Source organism: Populus nigra, chromosome 1 (genome assembly GCF_951802175.1).
Source record: "Populus nigra chromosome 1, ddPopNigr1.1, whole genome shotgun sequence".
In the NCBI taxonomy this organism is placed as follows: domain Eukaryota; kingdom Viridiplantae; phylum Streptophyta; class Magnoliopsida; order Malpighiales; family Salicaceae; genus Populus; species Populus nigra.
Window position 1 is genome coordinate 38,326,454 of NC_084852.1, and position 24,947 is coordinate 38,351,400.

Here is a 24,947-nt window from a genome sequence, read left to right on the forward strand (position 1 = left end):
ATTAGAATAGCTTCTAGTAGATCAGTTTCTGTCTTGGTTTCACATCTCAGCTACAGGGACAAAAATCTATATATCAAGGGAATCGACAAAAACAAAATTAATGTCCTGCAAATAAGGAATCTTTTAGGCTTTCCAATTCAACCACTACGGGCGGCAGCAAAAAAGCTTCCATTTTCCAACCACACGGTATCTGTAGTTCTGGATAAATTCCACAGGCCTTTATTTGGAGTGACTGAAAACAATGTCGTCGCCCACATATACCTGCATGAAATTTGATCAAAACCCTCCTTGAATAAAAATATAACGCAGGGTTGATAAACTAGCGACCGTTGAGTAGGTTATAAGATGCTGCTGGGACAACATTATACCAGATCCTAAAGCACAGTGATTTACCCCGGTCTTTTCCAACACCTCTTCATAGGTTTCTCTCTCCCCTTTTATTTTCTATTTTCATATTCCCTTCTTACAAATGCTAATGGCAAACAGATCTTCTCGAAAAGAAAAGAAAAAAAATGGCAAGACAATCATATCCAAAAGGCAAACTTTGCATAAATTTTGCACAACAAGGGTTCATAATGATATTAGAACAAAGGTAGGATTCATGGTTTTTTCATCCAAATAATAATCTCAAAATTTGCCCAGCTCAATTTCGACTTTCTGTTTACCTAAGCAGATACGGCCTCACATAACCAGTCTCCCTTGTCGTCCATCTTATAGCTCAGAACGTGCAAATTTCATGACAAAAGTTGTTTGACAACTGCTGACCTGCACATCCCAGCTAAAACTGCAATTAATGCGAGGGGGAGACCGTGGGAGCTAAATATTAAATTGGGAAATTAATCCAAAGTGGTACAACTACAAAGACAACAGATCTCCTTGGATACGAGACATCCAGTTATCATACTTCACTACAAAGATCAACACTATAAATGCAGTACAAGCTTCAAATTTCCACACTGGAAACTCAAATTCATGCATAAACACTACGGGTTTGACATTCCAATGAGCAAGGGATCATCCTGAAACTTCAAGCCAGTAAACATAGACCTCTTCAATCTAAGAGCTGAAGCTTCCCAATCTCTTCAAGTCTCAAGAAAACAAACTCTGCACTTGGCCATTTAAACCTTCTTGCACGTGTCCTTGAACATTTTAAATTCTATCAGAATGCTACACAGGAAAAAAAAAACCTGACCCTATTCAATGTCATCAATCCAGTCACCATATATCCTACTGATTTTGTCTGGACCCTTCCATTTCTGATGAGTTCTTTGTCCAGGCCTCTGAATAAGAATAGATGATTTCTGTGACGGAACTCCAAGGTGATAAACATCTGAATTAGGCACAGAAGTAACTGATGCGACCACAGTTTCTGGTGGAGTTTTTGAAGGCACTCCTCCCTGCTTTGACTCAACAGGGACAAAAGCAGAATCTTTTGCATCCATCTCCACAAGCCCTCCACCGTAACGGTGTAACTCTGCAGTCAGACAATTCAACTCCAAAGTTAACATCTAGCATACTTCAATCACATCAAAGGGGAAAAAAAAGGAACCAAAGAAAGAAAGGGGAAAACAAAAGAGGAGCTCCATCATCATGCTAGTACTCTGAACCGACATTAATCCAACACATAGAGAACAACAACTAGTATTCCTCTTTGAAAAAAATAACTCTGTGTTTCATGTTCTTATCCATGCAAAGGGGAAAAAGGATAAAACCAGCAATTATCAGATGTTCATAAACATGACCAAGGAAATCTAATGACAGAAAACATGCCACATGTTAGGCATTTATACTTTTGAATAAGATAAGAATGGCATTTCAATTCTCATTTGATATGTGGAACCTTTCAACAGTTTGCATTAAACAACAAACTTATAAATTGTTAAAGAAACACGCATCAAGCAACAGCATATCAGACCAGAAGTAAAGGAAATGAAATCTCACTGCAAATTATCTAATACTATGGAAAGACATTTAAATTTTCCTTTAATTTAATTGGGAAATAAAACAAAGCGATCTTTAGACATGTGGTGTAAACAACAGCAAGATAGCTCATGTTAAGCATTCATAAAATGTCAGCAGTTTATGGCACCAACTAATGTAACAAAACTCAAATGAAGTCCCAGGTTAGCTGGATGTCATTCACCTTCTGTTATGAAGGCATTGCAGCTAGTTACTTAGCAGTACAAGAATCAAAATGCCCCCAAACCGAAGCGTTTTCAGGTCAGGAACATAAACAAATATCTATTTTATTCAGAAATTGAGATGTGTGAACATCTTAAACCATTAAACTAAGAAATATACGTCCTTCAACTGGTAGTACATGCCAGCTAATACTTCCATAAAAGATATGCACAGCCATTACACACGACATACCAAAAAAAGAAAAAAAGAAAAACATAAGTCTTCTATTTGTCTGGCATCGAAATCAATCAAACATGTTCCACTTTCTAATACTGGGGCACCCTTAAATAACATATGCAACCAAACAACTCTTTCAAAATTATAGAAGTCACGACCTTTTACATTTATTCAGTACCAAATAATCAATAGAAAATTTCTCCTGCTCATAAATCCTAGTCCTTACCGAAAACTGAAATCATCAATAGTACAAAATTCACAATTCATGAGGCATACCTCCTACTCCATGAGCAAAGTGACACTTATTCCCAAATGGGCAATATCCAGTAAGTTCCCACTTGTTACAAATTCTTGTCTTCCAATTTGATGGCTTCACATTAACTGCATTGCTACCTGCATTTCCTCCTCCTCCTACTCCTCCACCTCCACCTCCACCTCCACCTCCTCCTCCTCCACCTCCACCTCCACCTCCACCTCCACCTCCACCTCCACCTCCACCTCCTCCTCCACCACCCCCCCCTCCATACCCTCCAGGCCCCAAACTTATTGCCACACTCTCCCGATTCTTTGACTGCTCATCGTGCAAAAACGTGCAATTATCTCCATACGGACACCCTTCCTCTGTATAAAACTTCTTACAATGCCTCCCTTTATAAGACCGCTGTGTCTCCGCTCCAAATCCCACTATTGATGGGATTTGAAATTCCTCTCTGGCATCCACTGTGTTCCCTCTCTCTTCTTCATGCGCAGCCACTATCTCCTGCCAGTTTGGAGGTGGACGCCGAAGCTCCTCCATGCTGTGTGCAAAGTTGCAGTTTGTGATGTAAGGGCATGTGCCTGCCCGGAACTTACAGCAAAGTTTGGTCTTGAAAAACATTTTCCCAATCGATTTCTTTGAATTCAATTCCTGGGAATTGTTTTTCGATTTCTTATTTGGTGGTTCGCTACCAGAAAGTGTTTCTGAGGATTGGTAATTGGAATTGGAAGGAGTGTTGTCATTAAGGCCATCAGAATTATTCCAAAAACGGTAATCATCTTCTGTGGCCCAAACAGAATTGGAATCAGAGGAATTTGAAATCCAGCTATCTGGACCAGTAATTGGAATTACATTTACACCAGAAAAATCCCTATTGTAATCCATTTTATAACTTAAAACCAACTAAACAAATGATATTAAAGTAGAAAACTTTGAAGATGAAACCCTAACTGGTGATGAAGATGAAAAAACAGTACATAAAACACGAAACCCATGAACTAAAATTGATAGAAATGAAGCAAGGATGTGAAATTAGCAAAATTTGAGAAACGGATATTTTAATTAACCCACCAAGGACCGAGTAACACAGAACTTGACCTAAAACAACATCCGATGCAGAAAGAACTGAAATTAAAGGGTTTTCAATTACCTGATCAAAGGAGGAAACTTGACATTCAATTACCTGAATTCTTGAAATGGGTTTTTAGTTAACACTTCTAAGACTAGATTCAAAAGGGTTTTCAATAAAACTTGCGGTGAAAATGAGATAAATATTGAAATACTAGTACAGCAGCAGCAGGTAAAACCTCAAAATTCATGGATAAATGGGTTTTGGATCCAGGGGCTTGGGATATGGAGGAGAATTTAGAAACTATTAAGAGAAAAATGGGAGTGAAAATAGAAAATTTGAGCGTCTAAAGTGGAAACAAAGCATGTAGACTTTTTGAGGGGTGGTGATAAAGCTTCGAAATATTGAGATGGATTTTGGTTGTAGGAGAGCGACAGGAAATAGATAGATTAGATTTCGATTTTCCAAAAATACACAAAAACTCTGTTCCAATAATAATAAAAAAAGAAATCAATGAAGTTATCGAGAAGAGAAATCTGAAATGTACTCCATGTCCAAATTCCTTCCTTCCTTCCTTCCTTCCTTTTGTTTTTGTGTCATTTCGTTTATAAATGATCTGATCCAATCTTCATTGAGAAGACCTCAAGAATGTTTGGATATGATATCAGATAAAGAATTTTATTTAGTACACCAGCTTCTCACTTTTTATCGTAATAAAAATTAAAATTCACATACTTGATTGATTAAAATTAAAAATCATTTATATAACATTACTCTTTTTTTCCCTTTTCCACCCTTGTTAAAACCCAAAGGAAAAACCTCAAGTATACCCCCAAATTATTGGGATATAATCAATTTTGTTTCCAAAAATATTTATATTAATTGTATCCCCAAGCCATCTGGGCTTTTCAATTGGGTTCTGTTAAATGTTTTCTTAACCAGAAAACATGGATGAAAAGGCTTAATTCAGAATTCTTAAAATGTTAGGGATAAACTTGGTACAAATAATTATTTATAAATAAAATTAAAACTATATTTATATAAGTGGGGACTATTTCTTAGGCTAACCCAAATCCAAAAAAGCCATGTATCAGGGACGACTGACGTGGCTTTGCAATGGAGTGGTAGATTTGGGTCAACGCAGAGAAGAGTGTCATTCAGAAGTAGAGAATGGGTTCAAGCTGGGAGATTGACCAGGGATTCCAAGCGAAGTTTTTAATCGGTTTTCCAGCTGTGGGTTGGTGGAATGCTATAAAATAAAATATACATATAAATATTATTAAAATAAATTGATAATAGCATTGCACGCGTAAGAGCTTGAGGTCGAGCCACTTCATTCAAGCAACACATGAGAAGTGATGTGATGATCAAATGGTGATTTAGGGTGATGTTTAGATCATCTTGGTATCTTTTCTTTTCAAGGTGATATGTGTTGTATACAAACTTTATTTTAGCATCAACAATCTTTTTTTTTTATCATTCTTTCCACTCTTCTCTTTGATTTTCTTACCATAATCTTTTTATATTTTCAAAGCAGCTTTTTAAAAAAAATTTCAAATTTAGATGATGATTTTATTATTATTATTATTATTATTTATTTTATTTGAGATGATTTATAAAATTAATTTTTTTTAAAAAAAAATTCATCTTTCATATCTGATCCTCGTTGTTTTTATTACTATTTGTTTAGTTTTGCTTCTTTTTCTTAATTAAATTTACTTTTTAATTTAATTCCTCAACATTTAGTTTAATTTTAATTTGACATCAGATTTGATTCTTATTTTTTTTATTGTTATTTGAATTATTTAGGCAATTTTTTTAGACTTAAATATTTTTCTATTTCATTATTTAATATAAAATTAGTTGAAAATGAGTTTCTTGATTGAACCCAAGTTTAGAATTTCACGGGTTGCTAGTTTAGAAGATTAAACCTGTAAGATTAATTAGAGATTATAAGAGATTTTTTATTTTGGTTTTCCAACTAGTGTGGGTTGGTGTGGTGCTATAAAAGCTGAAATAAAGAATAAATACAAATATTATTAAAAACAAATTGATGCTAGCATTGCACGCATGGATTGAAGCCACACCGTTCGACCTAGCACATGTAAGGTGACACGATGATCAAATGGTGGCTTTTAGAGCAGCGTTTAAATCATCTTGATGGCCTTTCCCTTTCAAGACGGTGCATGTTGTGTGCGAACCTTTATTTTAGCATCAACAACCTTTTTATTATTCTATTCAAAGAGCAATATTGTTTTTTATATTTTATTTTGATCATCAAACTTTATTTTAATACAATTTCATCCTTATATGTTATATTAATATCATTTTAAATGAATGGAATTGCTTTTATTTACATTCAATAGCGTGTTCAAGAGTTTTAGGAATTTCTAAAACTGAATTAAAAAAATAATTTTTTGAAATGTAATCAAAGCTTATAATTGAAAGAATAAGTACTTGAGTAAACAACAAAGCCCTTTTTAATTTGACATGAAAAAAATTCAATTTGTCCTTCTTGTTTTTGAATTTTATGTGTCAATCATAAATTTCAATTTTTTTTTCATATTTTAGTCTATAAAAGCTAAGATAAGAGAGATAAAGTTGTTAGAATATGAAAAGATAGAAAAAGCTTTTAGGTGGTAAAATTTTAGCCACCAATAACAATAATTTTTATATCTATGAAATTTTATTTCATAAAAAAACTCAATGAAAACGATATTTTTAACTCTAATAATACCAAAGAAGATAAACCAGATCTCGATAAAGTTTTTAATTTGATGTGCTTTTAATAAGAAATAAATAACAAATTTTCAATTGAATTGTAAGTATTTTATAGGAAAATAGAATAAATTAGAAAGTTATTTGGAATAAAAACTTAGTGAACTTATTAGTCTAACAAAAATATCATAAAATTTAATGGTCATCTATTTTTTTTTAAATAAACATATATTTACTTTTTTCTCTCTCTCGCATGGATTAATGAGAGATGGAGAGATGGCTACTACTTCGGGATAAAATTATTAAATAAAAAAAATGGACAAACTAGACGATATAAGCTTTGGAAATTAAAATTCTCTTAAGAGTTATATTTATTATTGTTTCTACTGGACACCTCTTGGGTTTAGAACTGCTTTAGAAGAGGATAAATATAATTAATGTGAATATGCGAGTGCTCTCCTCCTTAGTCCTTGCTTTATTTAATTTCTTTTAAATACAATAAACATGTTGGGGAGAAAGGATAATTAATTTCCCTCGTGAGATGCATCAAGAACTCCAGAGCAAAGCACAGTGAGATGGATTGCAGAAATCAAATTTCATTGCCTTTCAATAACAGTTCGATGCATGATGTACATCTTATCACAATTGATTTTAATCAATCCCATATTAGCCCCTCCTCCTGGCTATATATGGTCAAACGATCACTATGGCTGGCTTCAATATTTTTAGAGCATGTTTGTTTTTATAGTTAAAATTTAAAAAGAATTGATTTTTAAAAATTATTTTTTATTATAATATAATTGATTTAAATAAATATTTGGTTGAAACTGCAATTGAAAATACTTCTCAAAAAAATAATAAACTATAAGTGTTTGTTTAAAATTTTTGTTGAAGTTGATAATGCATGTTAAATTATCATAAAAAACAACTAATTTATTTATTAATTTGCATTGTATTTACATAAGATAAATTAAAAAAGAATGAAACTTATTTTTTATTGTATTTAAATATACATTGTTATAAGATAAATTAAAAATAGGATATGATTGATTTACAAAGGTTGAGATATATTTTGCAATGTAAGATAGAATGTGTTGGACTGTTATATTACGGTTCTTTATATTTTAAAATGTTAATTTCAAACTTTAGCTAAATAGTTCTAAGATTTGTTAAATGGTGTGTGTGTAAAGCTTCTGCATGTCCAAGGCTTGGACTGGAATTGGGGAGCATTTTGGATCTGCATGGTCTAGAAAAGCATATTGATGATGCTTCTCATCAACCTGTGGTGTAAACGTAAAAAGTACATGGATCTTACCATTTCAAAACTTGATTTTATTGATATCAAATAAATATTTATTGTGATTTTTCTGTAACGCAGAAATAACCACATAAACACTCCCATCCCACTTATTAAGATGTGAAATTAAGAACTATATATATACATTTGCATGACCCATGAAGCCAATCGACGTCAATACAACAACGTTTTAATACACTTGCAAGTGTGACGAGCTAGCGTGCCTCCATCACCGATCAGCAATTTCAGACCAGGTTCCCATCAATCCACAAGCTGGGGACCGCTCTCAAAACCAACCATCAATTCGTTCAATTTCTTGTTGCTTATCCTTTGTTGAATGATCTTCACGTCCTGGTCACAGCTGTAACGAAGCAATTAAGGAGGAAACTTTAAATTATTATATGGCATGGTTAAGATTGTTGTATTGAATAATCAACGATGTTAAACATTAGTCATTTGATTTATTAATCTACGTGATAGGCACTAGCTAACCTCTGAGGGAGTGAAGGTGCGGCAGGAGTTAACATCGAAGCAAGCTCGATAGCATCCTCGTGCCGATTAACAACATGATTGAAGCATAGATAGCGTCCATACGATGACACATCTTCATAGATGCATATGTGGGCATCCACCAGGAAGTTTAGGTCAACAGTCACAAAAACCCCATCTTCATACAATTCAGCTGCTCCTGTCAAATATGGGTTTTTGATGGAAAGATCAGGACTCACCAGCAAGCCTGCATTAACAGATACCATATTCACTCCTCTGTCCATTGCCAACGCCCATGTTGTCTTCTCTGCTAGTGTTTTTGATAGGGCATGCCATAACTGTCCGAGAATTCATTCCAGTCACAATGTTAATTCATTGAGGAGGTCTTAACGAATTTAATACGTATTATTACCAAATAATAATATATAAAAAATTGCACGTAATTAATTAGCACTGGAATTGATCAAGCATATATATTCAGGAAAAAAAAAGGTTGTACCTTAAATTTACGACAGAAATTGATATCACTCCAGTGTCTCTCATCAAAGTCTGCTATCTCGGATTTGCGATCATCTCTCCAAATAACAGCAGTTGCCGAGGATGTGAACACAACCTTGTCAATTGTTTCAGTGTGTGCACATGCTTCTAGAACATTGTGTGCTGCTCTCACCTCCACTTCTGTCATGGATTCCTGCACCCATCCAATGGCCCAACTTTGTCAAATGGGACAAAATTTGAACGCTTACTTTTCTCCTAATAACCCCAAAATTGGAAGGAAAAAAGAGAGAGAGAGAGAGAGACACTGGTAGCCAGAAAAGAACACTGTAATTATTTTCAAAGAAGGTTTGAGAATTTAATGGTGTTATTTTTTAAAATATTTTTTATTAAGAGATATATTAAAATATTTTTTTAATTTTTAAAAGTTATTTTTAATATTAATATATTAAAATGCATAAAAATTAATTTAAAAAAATGAAAATTTTTAGAAATATTGTTTAGAATGTAATTCTAAAATACCCTCAAACTCAACTAATTATTTGTTTTTTTAAAAAGTGTTTTTGAAAAAAAAATTATTTTTTATTTTTTATTTTAAATTAAAATTTTAAGTATTTTCATATTATTAATATGTTAATGTTAAAAATATTTTTTTAAAAATAAATAAAAATATTATCTTAAAACAATTTCAAACATAAAAAAACATTTTAAAAACAACCACCTCCCCCACTTCTCTGCTCCTCTAAAATTTCTTCTTGCACAAGTTCATGCTCCTACAGTTCGACATAAACTGTGAAAAGCAACTTCGATGAATTTTCTTTCTTTTGTTTTTTTTGTTGAGAGAGAGAGATAAGAAAGTATCCGAATACTTTAATTGGTCGACACTGGCCAGTCTCAAAGGTTTAAAACATGGCAGATATGGCGTCTTATTAACACTCCTCCAATATTGTAATAACCAAAGACTTTTCCTTTGCTAATAATAATGAGACGGGACCCTCCACCGTAATTGGCGTAATTGCCATTAATTGGAGGCCCAGATGTTTACTCACAAGAAATTAAATCCACTTGACACCTCTTTATTGAACTAAAATAAATAAAAGAAAAGAAAGACCATTACGTAATCAATCCCCATGTGTGTATCGGAGTCAAGCTCTTCTTATTAAATCGGAATGGCATGGGATGAACAATTCATTTCAAGTGAGTATAGCATATTTTATTGTGATAATCTATCCTTCAAATATTGCGATACTCACCTCCTATTCTTTTTCTTTTAAAATAAAAAACAATTCAAATCATATTTAATAAATTAAAATTAAAATTTTAATTTTTAAAATTGATTGTTAGACTGAGATCTCGAATCACGAAAACTTTGAAAATATATAATGAAAATTATATATATATATAATATTAAAACAAATTTCTTGTTTTTTTTATTAACATGAATGTCCGAGTCAGCTTACGTACATCTCGATTAAGTTTACAAATTTTAAAATTAACAATTATATAAACCTCTAATAATCATCGTATTAACAATTCCATCCAAACCCCTTAACCTCTAGATTGTTTAAATTTCTTGCTTTTAGTATGTTATGTGTGTGGACATATAAAAGTAGGTGGCTAGTCGCTCTCAAAGAAGCTGGGGAGGCCGGGATCGATGTTAACAACTTTATGGCTAGACGAGTACTGAAAGCTGTATATGATTTTTTTCAAGCTACCGGTGACAAAACTACTAGAGGTAAATAGATCACAAAACGTTAGCCTGATTATTATTCAACTTCCAATTATAAATATCTAGACGTCTATTTTATGAGCTAGCTAGTTTGTGATAGGAAATTAAAGTTGAAAATTTACATGCAATTATGCAGCTGCTTTATTACTTACGCTACGTAAACGAAGGGTACTGTAGGCGTGTAGCCTCAGTTTTCATTCAAAGTCCATGATTTTAGAGCTTAATAATTTGCGACTGTAAAAGAGTGCTTCGCACCTTGCTAACACTTCTCTCTAGCTCGTCGTCAAATTACTTGTAGCAAAGTTTCTTGTGCTATGTGGGAAAAGAGAAATTATTGGAAATATTCAAAATTGTATTCCTTCCTACACAAACATAAGATTTTATGATTGTGAAAATTATTTATGAATGGTATTTTTTTTTTGTAAAAAAAGATAAATATATATAACCCGGGATAGATCGAATAATTCTCTTTTAAGAGAGTATAGGACAATCCATATGGATAATATCTTTAGTATTCTAATAATATCCATAATTTTGTATTCTATAGCGATGCTATGTGTATAATGATTTATAATCACTTATTATTTCTATTTTTATATATTATTTTTTATTTCTCTAAATCATATATATAAAACATATATATCAACTTTCATATAAAAAAAATACAGTGATAAATACCTCTAAAATATTAAATTTATTTTCTTATATGAGATAAACCAAGACAAATTAAGTTTTATCTCTCATCTTCAGACTTTCAGATACATTAATCAATAATTATAAATTTAAAAGGTACAAAAATTGTACAAATTAATATGGAAATTTATTTCATTTTAATTATTATTTTAGTTACTAGCTAGAGTCATCCTTAATTTAGCGTTTATGAAATTCATATGACCATGGGTTGTTAATTGTTTGGATTAAAGTTTTGCATGGTTTATTTATTTGCAAATTATTTTTAGTTAATTTGATAGAATATATATTACCTAACTAGTTAAAAAATAGCTTAATATTATAGTTGTTGGCCATTAATTCTCGAAGTAAAGTATATTTTTTTAATACGAAAACAATAATATCTTGAAAAAAATGTGAATTATATGCCAAAAGTAAAGATTAAGTGTCGTTCACGGTACTTTTTTTCACAGGGCAGCGTGCAGTGCCTTGTGCTGTTTTTTCTAGTTTACTATAATTATTAGTTCAAGCTGCCATGTTGATCTATATATGCCGATTAAGGTGCAATATTTCTTGGCGACTGGAGATGGCGTATAAGCTAAAGAGCAATTAAATTTACTTCAACACATGAAAAGTAAAAAAAAGAACTCACATCATAAGTGGGCTGGTCTTCTGGAGGCTCAAAGGTGTAAAACAAACCAGAACAACCTCTCAATGCATCGATTATGCTCTTATAGTCAAAAGGGTCTGCATAGAAAATCTTCAGCTTCTTGTTTTCACAAGATAGACCGTTGAGTTGCAACTCACCTTATTGAAAATATCCAAAACAATTATGAATTTAGTCCATGCATGCAAGAAGGAAAAGGAAAAATTAAAGGAAGGAAGGAAACAAAGACGTAGGGGCAAGTAATTAAAAGGTAAGAAAAAAAATAAAACGAGAAGAAAGTAAGCATTACAATTATGGTTTTGAACTGCAGCATGAACCATGTAGCCTCTTTGGAGGAGCCTTTGAACCAAGCTCAAGCCAAGGTTGCCTGAAGCATCCATTACACAAACTGTGTTTGAAATAGGATTGAAAGAAGCTGGTGCCATTTGAGATGGAAGAGAGAAAGGTGACCCTTTTTGATTAATTTTGGAGGAGTTGTACCGTGTTTTGTGCTGTAGGGAGCCGAGTCTGGAAATGGTGATTCTCTTTGATTGTCTGAACTCTTGGGGCAGAGGGAGTTGGACTGGTACGTAGGTATATATATATATATATATATATATATATATGAAGAAGGGTGAGTAGCATTCAAGGAGCATGGCTATAGTAGATGGTTGGCAGGTGGTTGTTAGTATATTAGAGAGAGCAAATCTCGATATTTTTGAGAGTGTGACACTTAGCGAATGGAGTTTGGTGAGCAACGTGTGTGGCCGGTTCCACGCCCTAATAATCACAAGAGGTGCGTAGGCAGAGCTACTCGTCGCAAGAAGAAAGAAGACCATAAGAGTCTGCTTTTTTGAAACCCAACTTGACGGTTTGGACAATTTAATGAAACCAATTTATTTTAAATTTTAAGACAGGATTGCGTGAAAGATGGTCAACGAATGTGAGAGCAAAGCAGAGCAGGGCATCTTTTGCCTTCTGCCGATTTGGAAGTATTCTAGCTAGAAGGAGCAGTGAGTTGAGGCACAGGCTGATATCATGATATCATTCCAGCACTCTAGCCTCCAAGCCCATGATCGTCTAATAAAGAGACAAAGGCACTTCTTGTAAATTTTGGTTCTCATTAATCTAACACATTTGCAATCATCTTATTAAGATTTCCAATAATAATACATTTAAACCGACTATCAAAAACCATTAAGCTTTAATGCACATATTTTATGACCTCTTAACCATAATAATTTCACAATACACAACAAAAATATCATAACAATAGGAAGACATCCAAAATATTTAATTTATATTCATCCAAGTCTCATTTGTCAAAAAGCTATTACAACTATTTACATAGGAAAAACTAAAATATCTTATTAATATTGAATATAAAAAAATAAGAAAAAATTTTCCCTTCAAATAGGAGAATTAGATAAGCCTAATAATAATTAATAGGAAAATAAAAATATAAAGAATAAAAATTTAAAACTAAAAATAAAAATAAAAATAAAAAATAATTAAAAAAATATTTATTTTCTTAAAAAGCTCTTGCATTAAAGAGGAGAGAGAAATTTATTAAAAGAGAGAGATGAGATAAAAAATGTGCAATCGACCGCAGTTTCGTTACCTAAAAGTCTAATCTTGGTGTCAATTAATTCATTTTACAAAGAGAGGTTCAATGAAAATTGTTTTATTTTTCAAATATGCCAAAACAAAGTTGATAAAACCCATGAATTTTGTTTTAATTTAGTTTGATTTACAATTTGTAACTTCATTAAATGGTGTTTTAAGTTTGAAAATGACTTTATAGAGATTTCTAGGATATTTTTGAGGTGATCTTCGCTTAAAATAAATTTAAATTTGTGTTTTAAGTCAAATACAAGAGTATAGTCTTTTTTTCTCTTTGACCAAGCACTTAAGCCCATCTTTTAATGCCCAAGCTTGCTTGGTTTTTTTGTTAAATAGCCCTTAATAATTTTTTCCTTCTATACTTTATATTTTAAATAATTTAGAATAAGATTCTCTTTAAATAAATTTATTAAAATAATATTTAAAATATTATTCAATTTGTAATAGTTTTTAAGAAGATTAGAACTTTTTTTTTCGTTAATATTAGCAAAATTTTTATGAATAATTATGTATTGACCTAATATACATAAATTTTATGTAATTTGCATACTAAAGAAAAAGAATTAAACAAAATAAAATAAAAGTATTTACTTATTGAAACACTTTGAAATTGATAAAGATTTGTTATTGTTAATAATAAATTATTTATTCTTAAAATTTTATTATTCATTTCTTGAATTACTGTGTTATAAGTTTCTTAAGATTTCAACAATATCACCTTATTTGTACTATACATTATTATTTATTTATCCATTTCATTAACATTACAATATGTCTTATTAATTAAATTATATATTTACTCTTATTCATTTCCAAATATTTCTCACATATCAATGAACCATTTGACTTATTTTATCCAACACTAACAATTTTCTTCCATTCCCTTTTATTACTCAATCGAACCCACATCTCCATGACATATACCTAACATATCACCGTAATTATTCTTTCACTTACATTTCATTGTATCGATATAAAATTAATTTTAGAATTTCTTAATTAATGAATTTTACCACTTTTACTTCAACATATTTCAATACCCAATGCCACTAATATTCAAAATAGATTCTCACACATAATTTTAAATTTATCTAATTAACTATCTATGTTCTTTTATATTCATATTTGGTTCAAATCAAACCTTAACTTCAATGAGATTTCCAAGTTATTTCCTTCATCATTTGTTTTACATAACATAAGTTTTATGCCCATTTATAAATTTCAATATTAATTTCCAATATGTCAATCTTTCATATATAATTCCTAATAAATATACATACTAAAATTCAAATTTAATGCATATAGTCAACTTATTCTTTTTCCAACCATCAACATCTTATTAATACATACAAGATTAAATCTCAAATTATATATATATATATATATATATCATCAATTATCCAATTTCCCCAAAACCATATGTATGGCCGACCTTAGGGCCCCTTTTTCTTCCATGATTTTCCTTCAATCTTTCCATGACTTTAACTTGTAACAATCTCCTTATTCGCATTCCAACAATATCATAAATAATTATACACTTGCTTTCAATTATTTCAAGAAATCCTAACACAAAGTATTCTAAAATCTTAAATAAAAATAAATTACATTAATCCATTCATTTCCAAGCATCATCTCTATAATAATACACATTAATCATATACAATTAATAGGCATTTGGGCCAATTATACAAATTCCCTTGTACTACACAAGTTGGTCGGCCTTTGGAATCCTTTGCCACTGTGATTCATTCTTCAATTCTCAGAAAGGTCTAAAGTTCATTCATGATGAAATTATAAGCATAGAATAAACTTGTGTGTGTGTGTATCATGAAAGTCATGTTATAAAAGACTAAAAAGTTCTAGTAAGCATACATTCAAAGAAGCACAAGAAATTGACAAAAATATATTAACATGCATGCTAAAGAAAAAGAATTAAACAAAATAAAAGAAGAGTGTTTATTTGTTGAAGCACTTTAAATTTAATAACGCTTTGTTACTGCCAATAATAAATCATTTGCTCTTAAAACTTTATTGCTACTCTTTTGATGCAAATAATACTTGCAATAAGTCTCTTAAGATTCCAACAACATCACCACCTTAATTTATATGTACTTTTAAACAAGGTATTTAAACCAAATAATATGTTACTCAAATATTTCTCAACAAAATGAACATAAAATCTAGACTTGAAAGGAAAATCAAAACATAAAAAGAGAAGAAAAACACTAAAAATGAGGTGTGGAAGAATATGTACAAATCTCGAAAAAACTTGTGTTAAACTCTTCCTTCACATCATTTTTTATATTGAATTTTAAAAGTTAAAAGGTTAAAGAATTTAATTCTGGTAATAATCAGAACTAATTTCTTTCATTATCAATCTTTGATTAGCCAAAACAAATTTAAATCTGAACATAATGATCATAAATTTAAAATTTTTAACTAAAAAACTGTTCAGATTTGCAAAAAATACTTATAGAAAAGACTATTAACATTCATGGGTTGGACCAAATGAAACAATGAGCTACAAGAAATAATTATTCATGAACTATGTTCGAGTTTAAATTTCAATTGGCAAAAAATAATTTTTTGTTGTCCAAAATACTATTTTACAATAAACCTAAAGCTCAAACTCGAGCTGGGCTAGGCCAGCGAGTGCATGTGGGTTTAAACTCAAAACTTATTTTGCTTATGACATCTCCCTTATAAAAGTTAAGGTGTTATGTGAGTTCAATTTAATTTTTCAATTTTCTATTTTATAAACACCAAAAAAGTTTTACTTGTGAGATAAAATTCTTTTAGAAAGTTTTTGAGTTTCACCAAAATATATATCAACTAAAAATTATTTAAGATCAATTTCTCATTTACTTATAATTTGTTTAAATCATACTAATATTCTATGTTAAAAAATTTATATTAAAGGTTAAATTTTCATAAAATTTTAATCTAAAAAATAAATAAATTTCATTTTTAATTTAACTTTAAATATACTTACTAACCATGTACCTTATCGAGGGGAGCTGGACCAGACAAAGATAGTTAACGTACATGAAAAAAAAAAATTAAAGGAAACGTGAAAAGCCAAATTCCACCATTACAGCCTGCTACTCAACCATTACCGACGATCAACATCCTATCGCCACCGCTCAAATATCAGAGAATGGCCATAAAAACCATCCAATTAAAACCCCTCTTATAGTTTGATTGCTGCCAAAACTACCATTCAATTCTCAAGAACCAGATTGCATAGCCTCTCCAGCCAATTAAGTATTTGTATTTAATGTATGAAATTGAGCCAATTTAATTAAATGGACACTTATAATACGAAATCATAATAAATTTATTTTCACTTTCCCTTCTACACAGGCTTACGGTTGAGCGAAATTTAATTTGATTTGACAAATTTTGAAAATGAAAACCAACTTGTCTGATAAATCATAATCAATTTTTAGGACAAATTTAGCTTGTTTAGTGCTGAGGATGGAAGGCAGATATAAATCATTTTCAAAATGGATGAAATCTTTTATTTGATACTATTTGTGAATAGATAAATGGCATAGAGATATTAATTATTAATTAAATTAAAATTAAAGAACTAAAAGGGATAAGCAAAACATTACTCCTGCCCACTGTGAGACTGGATTTGAATGGGTTTTTTCTTCTTTTTTTTTATTGTTTTGTTGTTCATTTTTCTTTTTAGTTTCATCATTTAATATTATATTAATTAAGATTTTGGATAGGTAATTTATTTTTATATCATTATCACGGTCTAAAAAAATTCAATATTAGATTGGTGTTTAATTTTTTTAAAAAAAATTCAATTTTATTGTTTGTAAAATATTAAAAATGAAGAGATCAAAATTAAACAAACAAAAAAAACACGACAACCCTTGTCTTCTCTTTTTTAAAGCATCGTGGTGTTAGTGTTTTGGGAGAATTTTGTCTTGATATTCTTTTCAATTTCTTTTTAATCAATTTAGTTTTATAATGAAATGTTTTGGTTTAAAATGTTATTTTGTTTATATTTTAGTTTCTAAGTTTAAAGAAAGAGAGAATCACATAAAAACAACAAATAAAAGGGAAAAAGATTGGTTAGTTGGATTCTATTTTAGTTTCTGAATTGATTTTGTGTTTATAATCAATTTAAAAGATTTATTTTTAATTGAGGAATTAGTTGTTTGAGATTATAAGAATGTTTTTGTAAGTATTTTTATGTGAAAATATATTAAATTTTAGGTTTTAGGGTCAAAACTTTTTAGCCTGATTTTTCAGCTACCCTCCAATGACCGACTACTAGAATGCAAAAGACACACCACCTGCTTCTGTTTTTTTTTAAAAGAAAAAAGCTAGCTGGACTACGCATCTTTCATCCATTTTAAAGAAGAAATTAAAAATGCCCAAGAACATGAGTTTGGATTGGTAAACCAACACACTTGGGCTTATTTTTAATTGATAGGCGTGTCGGCCTTTCTAGCTTGGCATATATGGCCTTTTTTTCAACAATTTATATTTAATTTCTTAGAAATTAAATAATATATATATATATATATATATATATTAAGAATGTATTCCATATATTATTTTATTAAATTCCATTTAATTTTTACTTTTTTCTTGAATAAAATTATAACTTTTTTATAATATTAGTAAGAGTTTTTTTTTTGTACATCCCATCATAATCAATTTTTAAATTTAATTTGATTAATTCATTGGAATTTTTTATTTTTATTATTATATCATTAAATAAACAAATTTTTAAAAATACAAATTTATAAAATATAGTCAACTCCACTGCTGGGTTGATTAGAGTCGATTTATTATGTCACCGTCTTAATATTAAAAAAAACATCATTTCAAAATATTTTTTTCAGTCAAACCATATTTTTATCGATATTTTATATTGTTTTTTAACTCACTAAGTCGATCGAGTTATATCATTCCCGCGTGATTTAGTTTAAAACTCGAGTTTAATAAAGATTTAGATTAGAAGGTTTCAAGATTGGCCAATTAAACCGGGTTTAATGATACTTTCAAAAAATTAACAACGATAATGCATAAGTGTTGTATTATTTTTATGTTTTTTTAATATACTCTCATTAAAAATTAATAGGGTTTTATTTTTTTAGAATTAGAATTTGCTTTTGTAATGATGGTAGTAGGTTGTATAAGAAACAAATATCATGGTGATTTTTGTTTTTATAAAAAATGAGCATGTTAACGAGACAAAAGGGTTTTGTTTTTAAAAATATTTTTTATTTCTTATTTTAAATTATCTTGATTTATTTGTGTTCTGAATATTTTTAGTTTTTATTAAACAAATGTCATAGAAAAAATATTAAATTTGTTTTGTTTAAATTGAAGATATTAATAATAAAAGAAAGAGTTTTACTCGTCAATTATTTATTTTCAATAGAATTTAAATTATAACTCTTCTTATAAAGATATTAGCGTCATATAATTAAGTTAAAAAAATTAAAAGATTTCATACAGCATATGATCACATATTTTTATGTGCACATGATTTCTCAACTTTACATCTTAGTTTTTAATTGATATTAATATCTCTTTTTAATATTTATTAACTTATATAATCTTAATTTATTTTATTAACGTATATATGTATCAAATTTGAAGTTAATTATTAAGATTTTTTTTCGTTGGAAAACACTTCAGCGGCGCCTGGGCATTCTTATTTTATATTAAAATAATTTGATTCGACAATTATCTAGTATTGTCTAAAATTGATCATATTCAGAGGGTAAAAGTGAATAAATAAAAAAACTTTGAGACTCAATATGAGATGATGCATCAAAGTCTATATTTTCCAATAAACCTCCATTTCTGCACTTGGTTGTGAAACTTTAAAGAATTGGAAAGCAAATTGTTAAGAGTTTAAAGATGATGGCCTCGATTGTGAATTTCGGTAAAGTTCAGACGTGCTGTCTTTTTATAATACAAACACAAAAGAGATGAGAGATAAGAAAAAGAGATGATATTAACCCTCGATTTTCCAGCAAGAACAGAGACAGCGCTTACTTTTGTTGTTGCTAACAGTTTAAAGACACAGTTATTTCCACAGCGTTGTCATCATCCAAGTCCAAGGTTAGCATTCTTTCAGAATCAGAATTGGAGGACTAACAAGAGAAGTTATCGAACCCACCACTTCTTATATCCATTTCCTGCACTCTCAAGCCCAAGAAATCCACCCGTGAGAGCAACTGCTGCAGCAACTACTGCAACTGCAACAAAAATGGTGAAGGCTATTAGGGTTCATGAGCTAGGTGGACCAGAGGTCTATGCCTTTCCTTTTCTCATTTTTATTTGAGATAATGATTACAATATTGCCTTCTTAATCATTGAGTAGCTTTTTTTTATTAATCAGACTTTGATAACCCACTTGCAGTTATTGAATTAGGGTTGTTGTTGAATTTTTGCTCTTGCTCTAATGATCTGGATCATCTATATATCTTCTTGGTCTTGGATCAATAAAATAATTTATTTGTCTCATTTGTTGGTAATTGGTTCAGTGTGTTTTTGACTAAAAGAGAGATTTTTCTTTTTGAAGTTTGCCTTAATGTAAGTTTTGTAAGTCATTTTGCTTGCGATTTCACCGAGTTATGATTAGAGTGTTCTTGTAAATATAAATACTTTTTATTTTGGAATCTTGGTTTTGAGAAACTTCGCTGTTCTGTCTCTGTTTATTTTATTCATTTGAGGCTTACTAAATGCTTGCGTATTAATTATGATAGGTCCTGAAATGGGAGGATGTTGAGATAGGAGAGCCAGGTGAGGGTGAGATACGTGTTAAAAACAAGGCAATTGGGCTTAACTTTATCGATGTGTACTACCGGAAAGGAGTTTATACGGCTTCAACGATGCCCTTCATCCCAGGTTATGTTTCAACTTTGGCCTTATCTCACTTGGTCCAACTATAATACTGATTATGTTTCTTGCAAGAATGGATTCTACACGCAAACCATGTGCAATTACTGAGTTGTTTGCCCATTCTGATATGTTGTTATTCATGTATTTCTTGAGTTAAGTTTACTTTAAAATGTTAGTCAAGGCATGCGTGTGTGGGTACCGTTGGCTATCTTTTGCCAAAATGTCCTCTTTCATCCTCTATTACATAATAAGATGAACCTGTTCTCCTCTAATGAAGGTTTTTATGGTCTAATTTTGTTTCATGGCAAATAATTACCTTAGAAAGGCAAAAGTCCAACTCCAACATTTTTTCCCTTTGTAGAATTAACCATCAAAGCCATCAGCTATGCACAGAGAAGTGAAGCGTTGTCATCCTAGGCATAGTTTTAGATCTGCTAGTGAGATAGGTGACCAACCCGAAGTCATGTGATTTTTTAGACCATGGAAAATCACTCTGAAACTGATGTTAAATTGCTCGGGATTTGAAACTGTGATGGGAACACATTCTGAACCAGCCTGTTCTTCCCTTCACATGATTGTGGAACCTGATATTAGTTGGAAATAAAGCATCATATGAATCATCTTTGGTTGCTATCGTGGAAAAATGAAAACCAACTTGTCTAAAAGATTAATAACTGGAACTTTTGTCTTTTTAGGTTGTTACTGACTTTTGAACTACAAATCTTGAGAATACTCTCCCTCTTGCTCTATCTCTTAATGTTCAATTCACACATGAGATGAAAAAGGTAGGATAACTTTAGTGGGTTTTTAAGAAGAGAAGAATGCATCCATCAGAATTAGGTGAGACAGCAACATTCAAAATTTAGAAGAATAGAATATATATTATATTAGTTCACTACTTTTTATGAGTTTCTGGTAGAATTGTGCCCCTTTTCTCAGTAAGATGTACAAATATCTTTATCTGTTAGTGTAGAAGCACCCTTATCTGTTTTTTTCTGTTTACCTGCCAATGTTGGAATGTTAGACCATTGAAAGATCCTTGCTCATGAGAGTGTTCAAATTTATTGTTTATTCCAGGTAGGGAGGCTGTTGGAGAGGTGATTGCTGTGGGCCCTGGACTTACTGGTAGGAAAGTTGGAGATATTGTAGCTTATGCTGGCGATCCTATGGGTTCATATGCAGAAGAACAGATCCTTCCTGCAAACAAAGTTGTGTCTGTTCCTGAATCCATTAGTCCTGTTATTGCAGCATCTGTCATGCTTAAGGGCATGACCGCTCAGTTTCTACTACGCCGTTGCTTCAAGGTGAGTTATATACCTGGTGGCATTTGGATTTCAACAATCTCCTAAATTACACTTCTATCCACCTTGTTCTCCTCTAAATGAGTGAACTGTGTGAATGCATACTTAAACAATTAATTCCATAAATCTCTCTGTTCCCCCATCCATTAGTCTTTTTATTGCAGCATCCGTCATGCTCAAGGGCATGACCACTCATTTTCTACTATGCTGTTGCTTCAACATGAGTTATATGCCTTGCCGGCCTATGTACTCAACAATCTTTTAATTCTTTTGACGCATGAACAATACCAATATATGTTTAATGAACTTATTCCATAAATCTCTCCCTTGTGCCCTTTTTTTTTCCAAACTACTTTTTAGTTTTGGTTGCATAGAACTATTTCAACTTGCCACTTTGTGAAGATGTATTCTGTTCTGAATTTTGTGGATCAGTTCATTTCGTCTAAGCATTCAGAGATGCATAGGATTCAGTGCTATCTGTGATACAGGTTGAACCTGGGCACACAATCCTTGTTCATGCAGCAGCTGGTGGTGTTGGGTCTCTATTATGTCAATGGGCAAATGCCCTTGGTGCCACTGTTATTGGAACTGTCTCGACCAAGGAGAAGGCTGCACAAGCCAAGGAAGATGGTTGTCAACACGTTATACTTTATCAAGAAGAGGATTTTGTTGCACGTGTCAATGAGATAACATCATGCAACGGGGTTGATGTTGTCTATGATTCTGTGGGAAAAGATACCTTTCAGGTAATGACTACTCTGGTAGGGTTTTATGTGAAAGCAGTAATTTGATTTTAACTCTCTACATTCAAGCATCAATTGGACATAGTTAGCGAGGTTCAATTTGTATGAGTTTGTGCTAATACAGGGTTTTGAGTACAGCAGAAGCCCTTGCAAGAGTCGATGGGAGCACTCCTTTAGCAGGAGGAATCTTGTATTAGATTCAAACCCTCACTTTGTTAAAAATTCTACTGGTGCTGGAAAAATAAAAAGTTAAAAGAGTACAAATATCGACCTGAAGGACTACACTTCTTTTTTGATTTAGGAATTTCATCGAAGTTCGAATGAGTATTTTCCATTTCTAGTTTTGACCTCCCACAACTGGGTTTTTGATTCAGCAATGTTTCAAAAAGTCTGGTCTGCAAGCTTAATTCATGAATAGACAACCTGCAATTTGGCTATTGGTTTTTTTAAAAGTTTCTTATGAGAAAGTGGTCATATTCAGGGATCATTGGCATGCTTAAAGACTCGTGGTTACATGGTGAGTTTTGGGCAGTCATCAGGTACGCCAGATCCAGTTCCTCTGTCTGCACTTGCACCAAAATCACTGTTCTTGACGAGACCTTCAATGATGCATTACAATCAAACACGCGATGAGCTGCTAGGAGCTGCTGGAGAGTTATTTTCTGCCCTGGCATCTGGTGTCCTAAGGGTCCGTGTAAATCACACGTACCCTTTATCTCAGGCAGCACAGGCACATGCAGACGTTGAGAGTCGAAAAACAACCGGGTCAGTTGTATTGATACCCTAAGGCCATGAGCAGGCAGTGTCTAGAATAAAGAGCATCGCTCCATCCCCTGGATGGCCACATTTGTGTTTTGTCGCTCCCTGAATCTTTTCATACGAGTCGGATTTTTACAAGTAATGTTATTTCCATTTTAAATGAATCTACAGGGAAAGCTCGTGTATGTTTTTTCGTACTGAGTGTGCTATGAGCTTGTTAATTAATTAGCCAGGGAATGTTTTCAATTTTCTAATTACCGGAATCCGTCGCATTGAACTGTTAATATGTCAGTGTACCTCTTTCTCTATGAGAAATAGTATAATGTGTTGTTTGTGTCACGTCTAATTCGTGTAGTTGCCAACATAGATCATAGATTAGCATTTCCCTGAAAAGAAATAAAAACAGTATGCGCCTAAGTTAAGCTCATTCATTCATCAGCTTGATGAAACCTTTTACCCCTCGCATCTTTTGCTGGAGATGCATGCTGGAACAAAACACAATGATATAAGCTCACACTATTTTCTTCTTATTGCACGTGAAACTCACACATTAGTGAATGGTAAATACAGAAGTCGATAAGAAGAGGGTCGACGGAGACTTACATAAAGCGAGGTCTCCTCTTTTCTAAATTGAAAAGGGTCAGCACAGGTGCAGCTATTCCTAAGGTCTCGCTTGATAGCAAGGTTTTGATGCCAGTACTATCAAATATCAATGGCGGATTTTATAGCTTTCATAAACTCAACTTGTAAACTTGAGGATTTGAGATTCACGGCTTAAACCAAGCATGAGAACTGAAGCAAATAAAATTTATTTGGTGCATTCTTTTTTAGCGTCCCGAATAGGATGCCCGAGCATTATCTTTATTTATTATTATTATTTATTTATTTTTTTCACAAGAAAGAAGCTCTAATTCTAATCCCATCCGTAGTTTCAATCTTGGTTTTTTATATAAATTATTTAGCACTCTTCATGTATTGCTTCAAGCTCGCACAAAAGATCCACTATGTCAACCATCTATGGAGTAGACTGAATTCGTTTAAAATCGAAGGAAAATATATAGAAAAATCGAAGGATTTTAATAGATTGTGTTTTAAAATATTTTGTTTTTAAAAATATATTAAAATAATATTTTTTTATATCAACGCATTAAAATAATTTAAAAATATCTAAAAAATAATTTAAAATAAAATAATTAATTTTTTAAAAAAAACTTTAAAGACTATGCTATCACATCTTGCCATCCTTTTGTTTCATTTTTATCAACACCGATTTCATAATATTTAAAAAATAATTTTAAATGAAAAAACTTTTAAGACTATGCTATCACATCTGGCCATCCTTTTATTTAATCTTCATCAAGCCATCTTTTTTATATTCTCCTGTTTCCGAGTTGAGGATAGAGACAAGAATGGCGGACATTTCCTTGGCCAATGAGAGTTTTCCTTGGTGATTTTCAACTTGAAAAGATAAACCAACTCAGCCAAGGAAGATGGGGTTTGCTTTTCCTTACTTCAAATTGCAAGTCAATATCAATAGCATCTCTCTTTTATTTATTTTTTTATGCATCTCATGATAAGTAAGATCTGTCTTCTAGTCCCAAGAAATTGTTTTAAATTCAATCATTTTTATTTTTTTTATCATAAAACCGAATGGAGATTTGAGTTTGATTAAAGGCAACTCTCTCCAATGGTGGTGCTCCTTGAAGTGCTCTCACGTGGGATCACATGAGGCCAAGGAGGTGGTCCATGTCCCCAGTGTAATTTGCAGTCCAAATACAGTGCTTGAGAGCTGAGAAAGAATGAAAACAGGGGGCCAAGGATGAGGAGGAGGTGGAGAAAGTAGAAAGGGAAGGAGGAGATGAACCAACCAGCATACGAGGCGGAGGCTTTCACTAGGATTTTAATTGCTACAG

The 24,947-nt window shown here is 31.6% G+C and overlaps 3 protein-coding genes across 3 annotated transcripts; 1 reads left to right on the top strand and 2 right to left on the bottom strand.

Annotated features, from left to right (window-relative positions):
- Window positions 1-812: 812 nt before the first annotated feature.
- On the bottom strand, window positions 813-4,329 carry LOC133674758 (zinc finger CCCH domain-containing protein 12-like). The gene is made up of 2 exons (XM_062095985.1): window positions 2,635-4,329; window positions 813-1,474 (listed from the first exon to the last, which is right to left on the bottom strand). Exons 1-2 carry the CDS (start codon window positions 3,497-3,499, stop codon window positions 1,194-1,196), a joined length of 1,146 nt encoding a protein of 381 aa, XP_061951969.1. The 5' UTR covers window positions 3,500-4,329; the 3' UTR covers window positions 813-1,193.
- Window positions 4,330-7,712: 3,383 nt separating this feature from the next.
- Window positions 7,713-12,328, bottom strand: LOC133684594 (cinnamoyl-CoA reductase-like SNL6). The gene is made up of 5 exons (XM_062106846.1): window positions 12,037-12,328; window positions 11,733-11,887; window positions 8,687-8,878; window positions 8,191-8,525; window positions 7,713-8,059 (listed from the first exon to the last, which is right to left on the bottom strand). Exons 1-5 carry the CDS (start codon window positions 12,170-12,172, stop codon window positions 7,960-7,962), a joined length of 918 nt encoding a protein of 305 aa, XP_061962830.1. The 5' UTR covers window positions 12,173-12,328; the 3' UTR covers window positions 7,713-7,959.
- Window positions 12,329-19,185: 6,857 nt separating this feature from the next.
- On the top strand, window positions 19,186-23,373 carry LOC133674775 (uncharacterized). Its single transcript, XM_062096009.1, has 5 exons — window positions 19,186-19,638; window positions 20,096-20,237; window positions 21,309-21,535; window positions 22,021-22,278; window positions 22,757-23,373. The coding sequence occupies exons 1-5, from the start codon at window positions 19,336-19,338 to the stop codon at window positions 23,060-23,062; spliced, it is 1,236 nt and encodes a 411-aa protein (XP_061951993.1). The 5' UTR covers window positions 19,186-19,335; the 3' UTR covers window positions 23,063-23,373.
- Window positions 23,374-24,947: the final 1,574 nt, after the last annotated feature.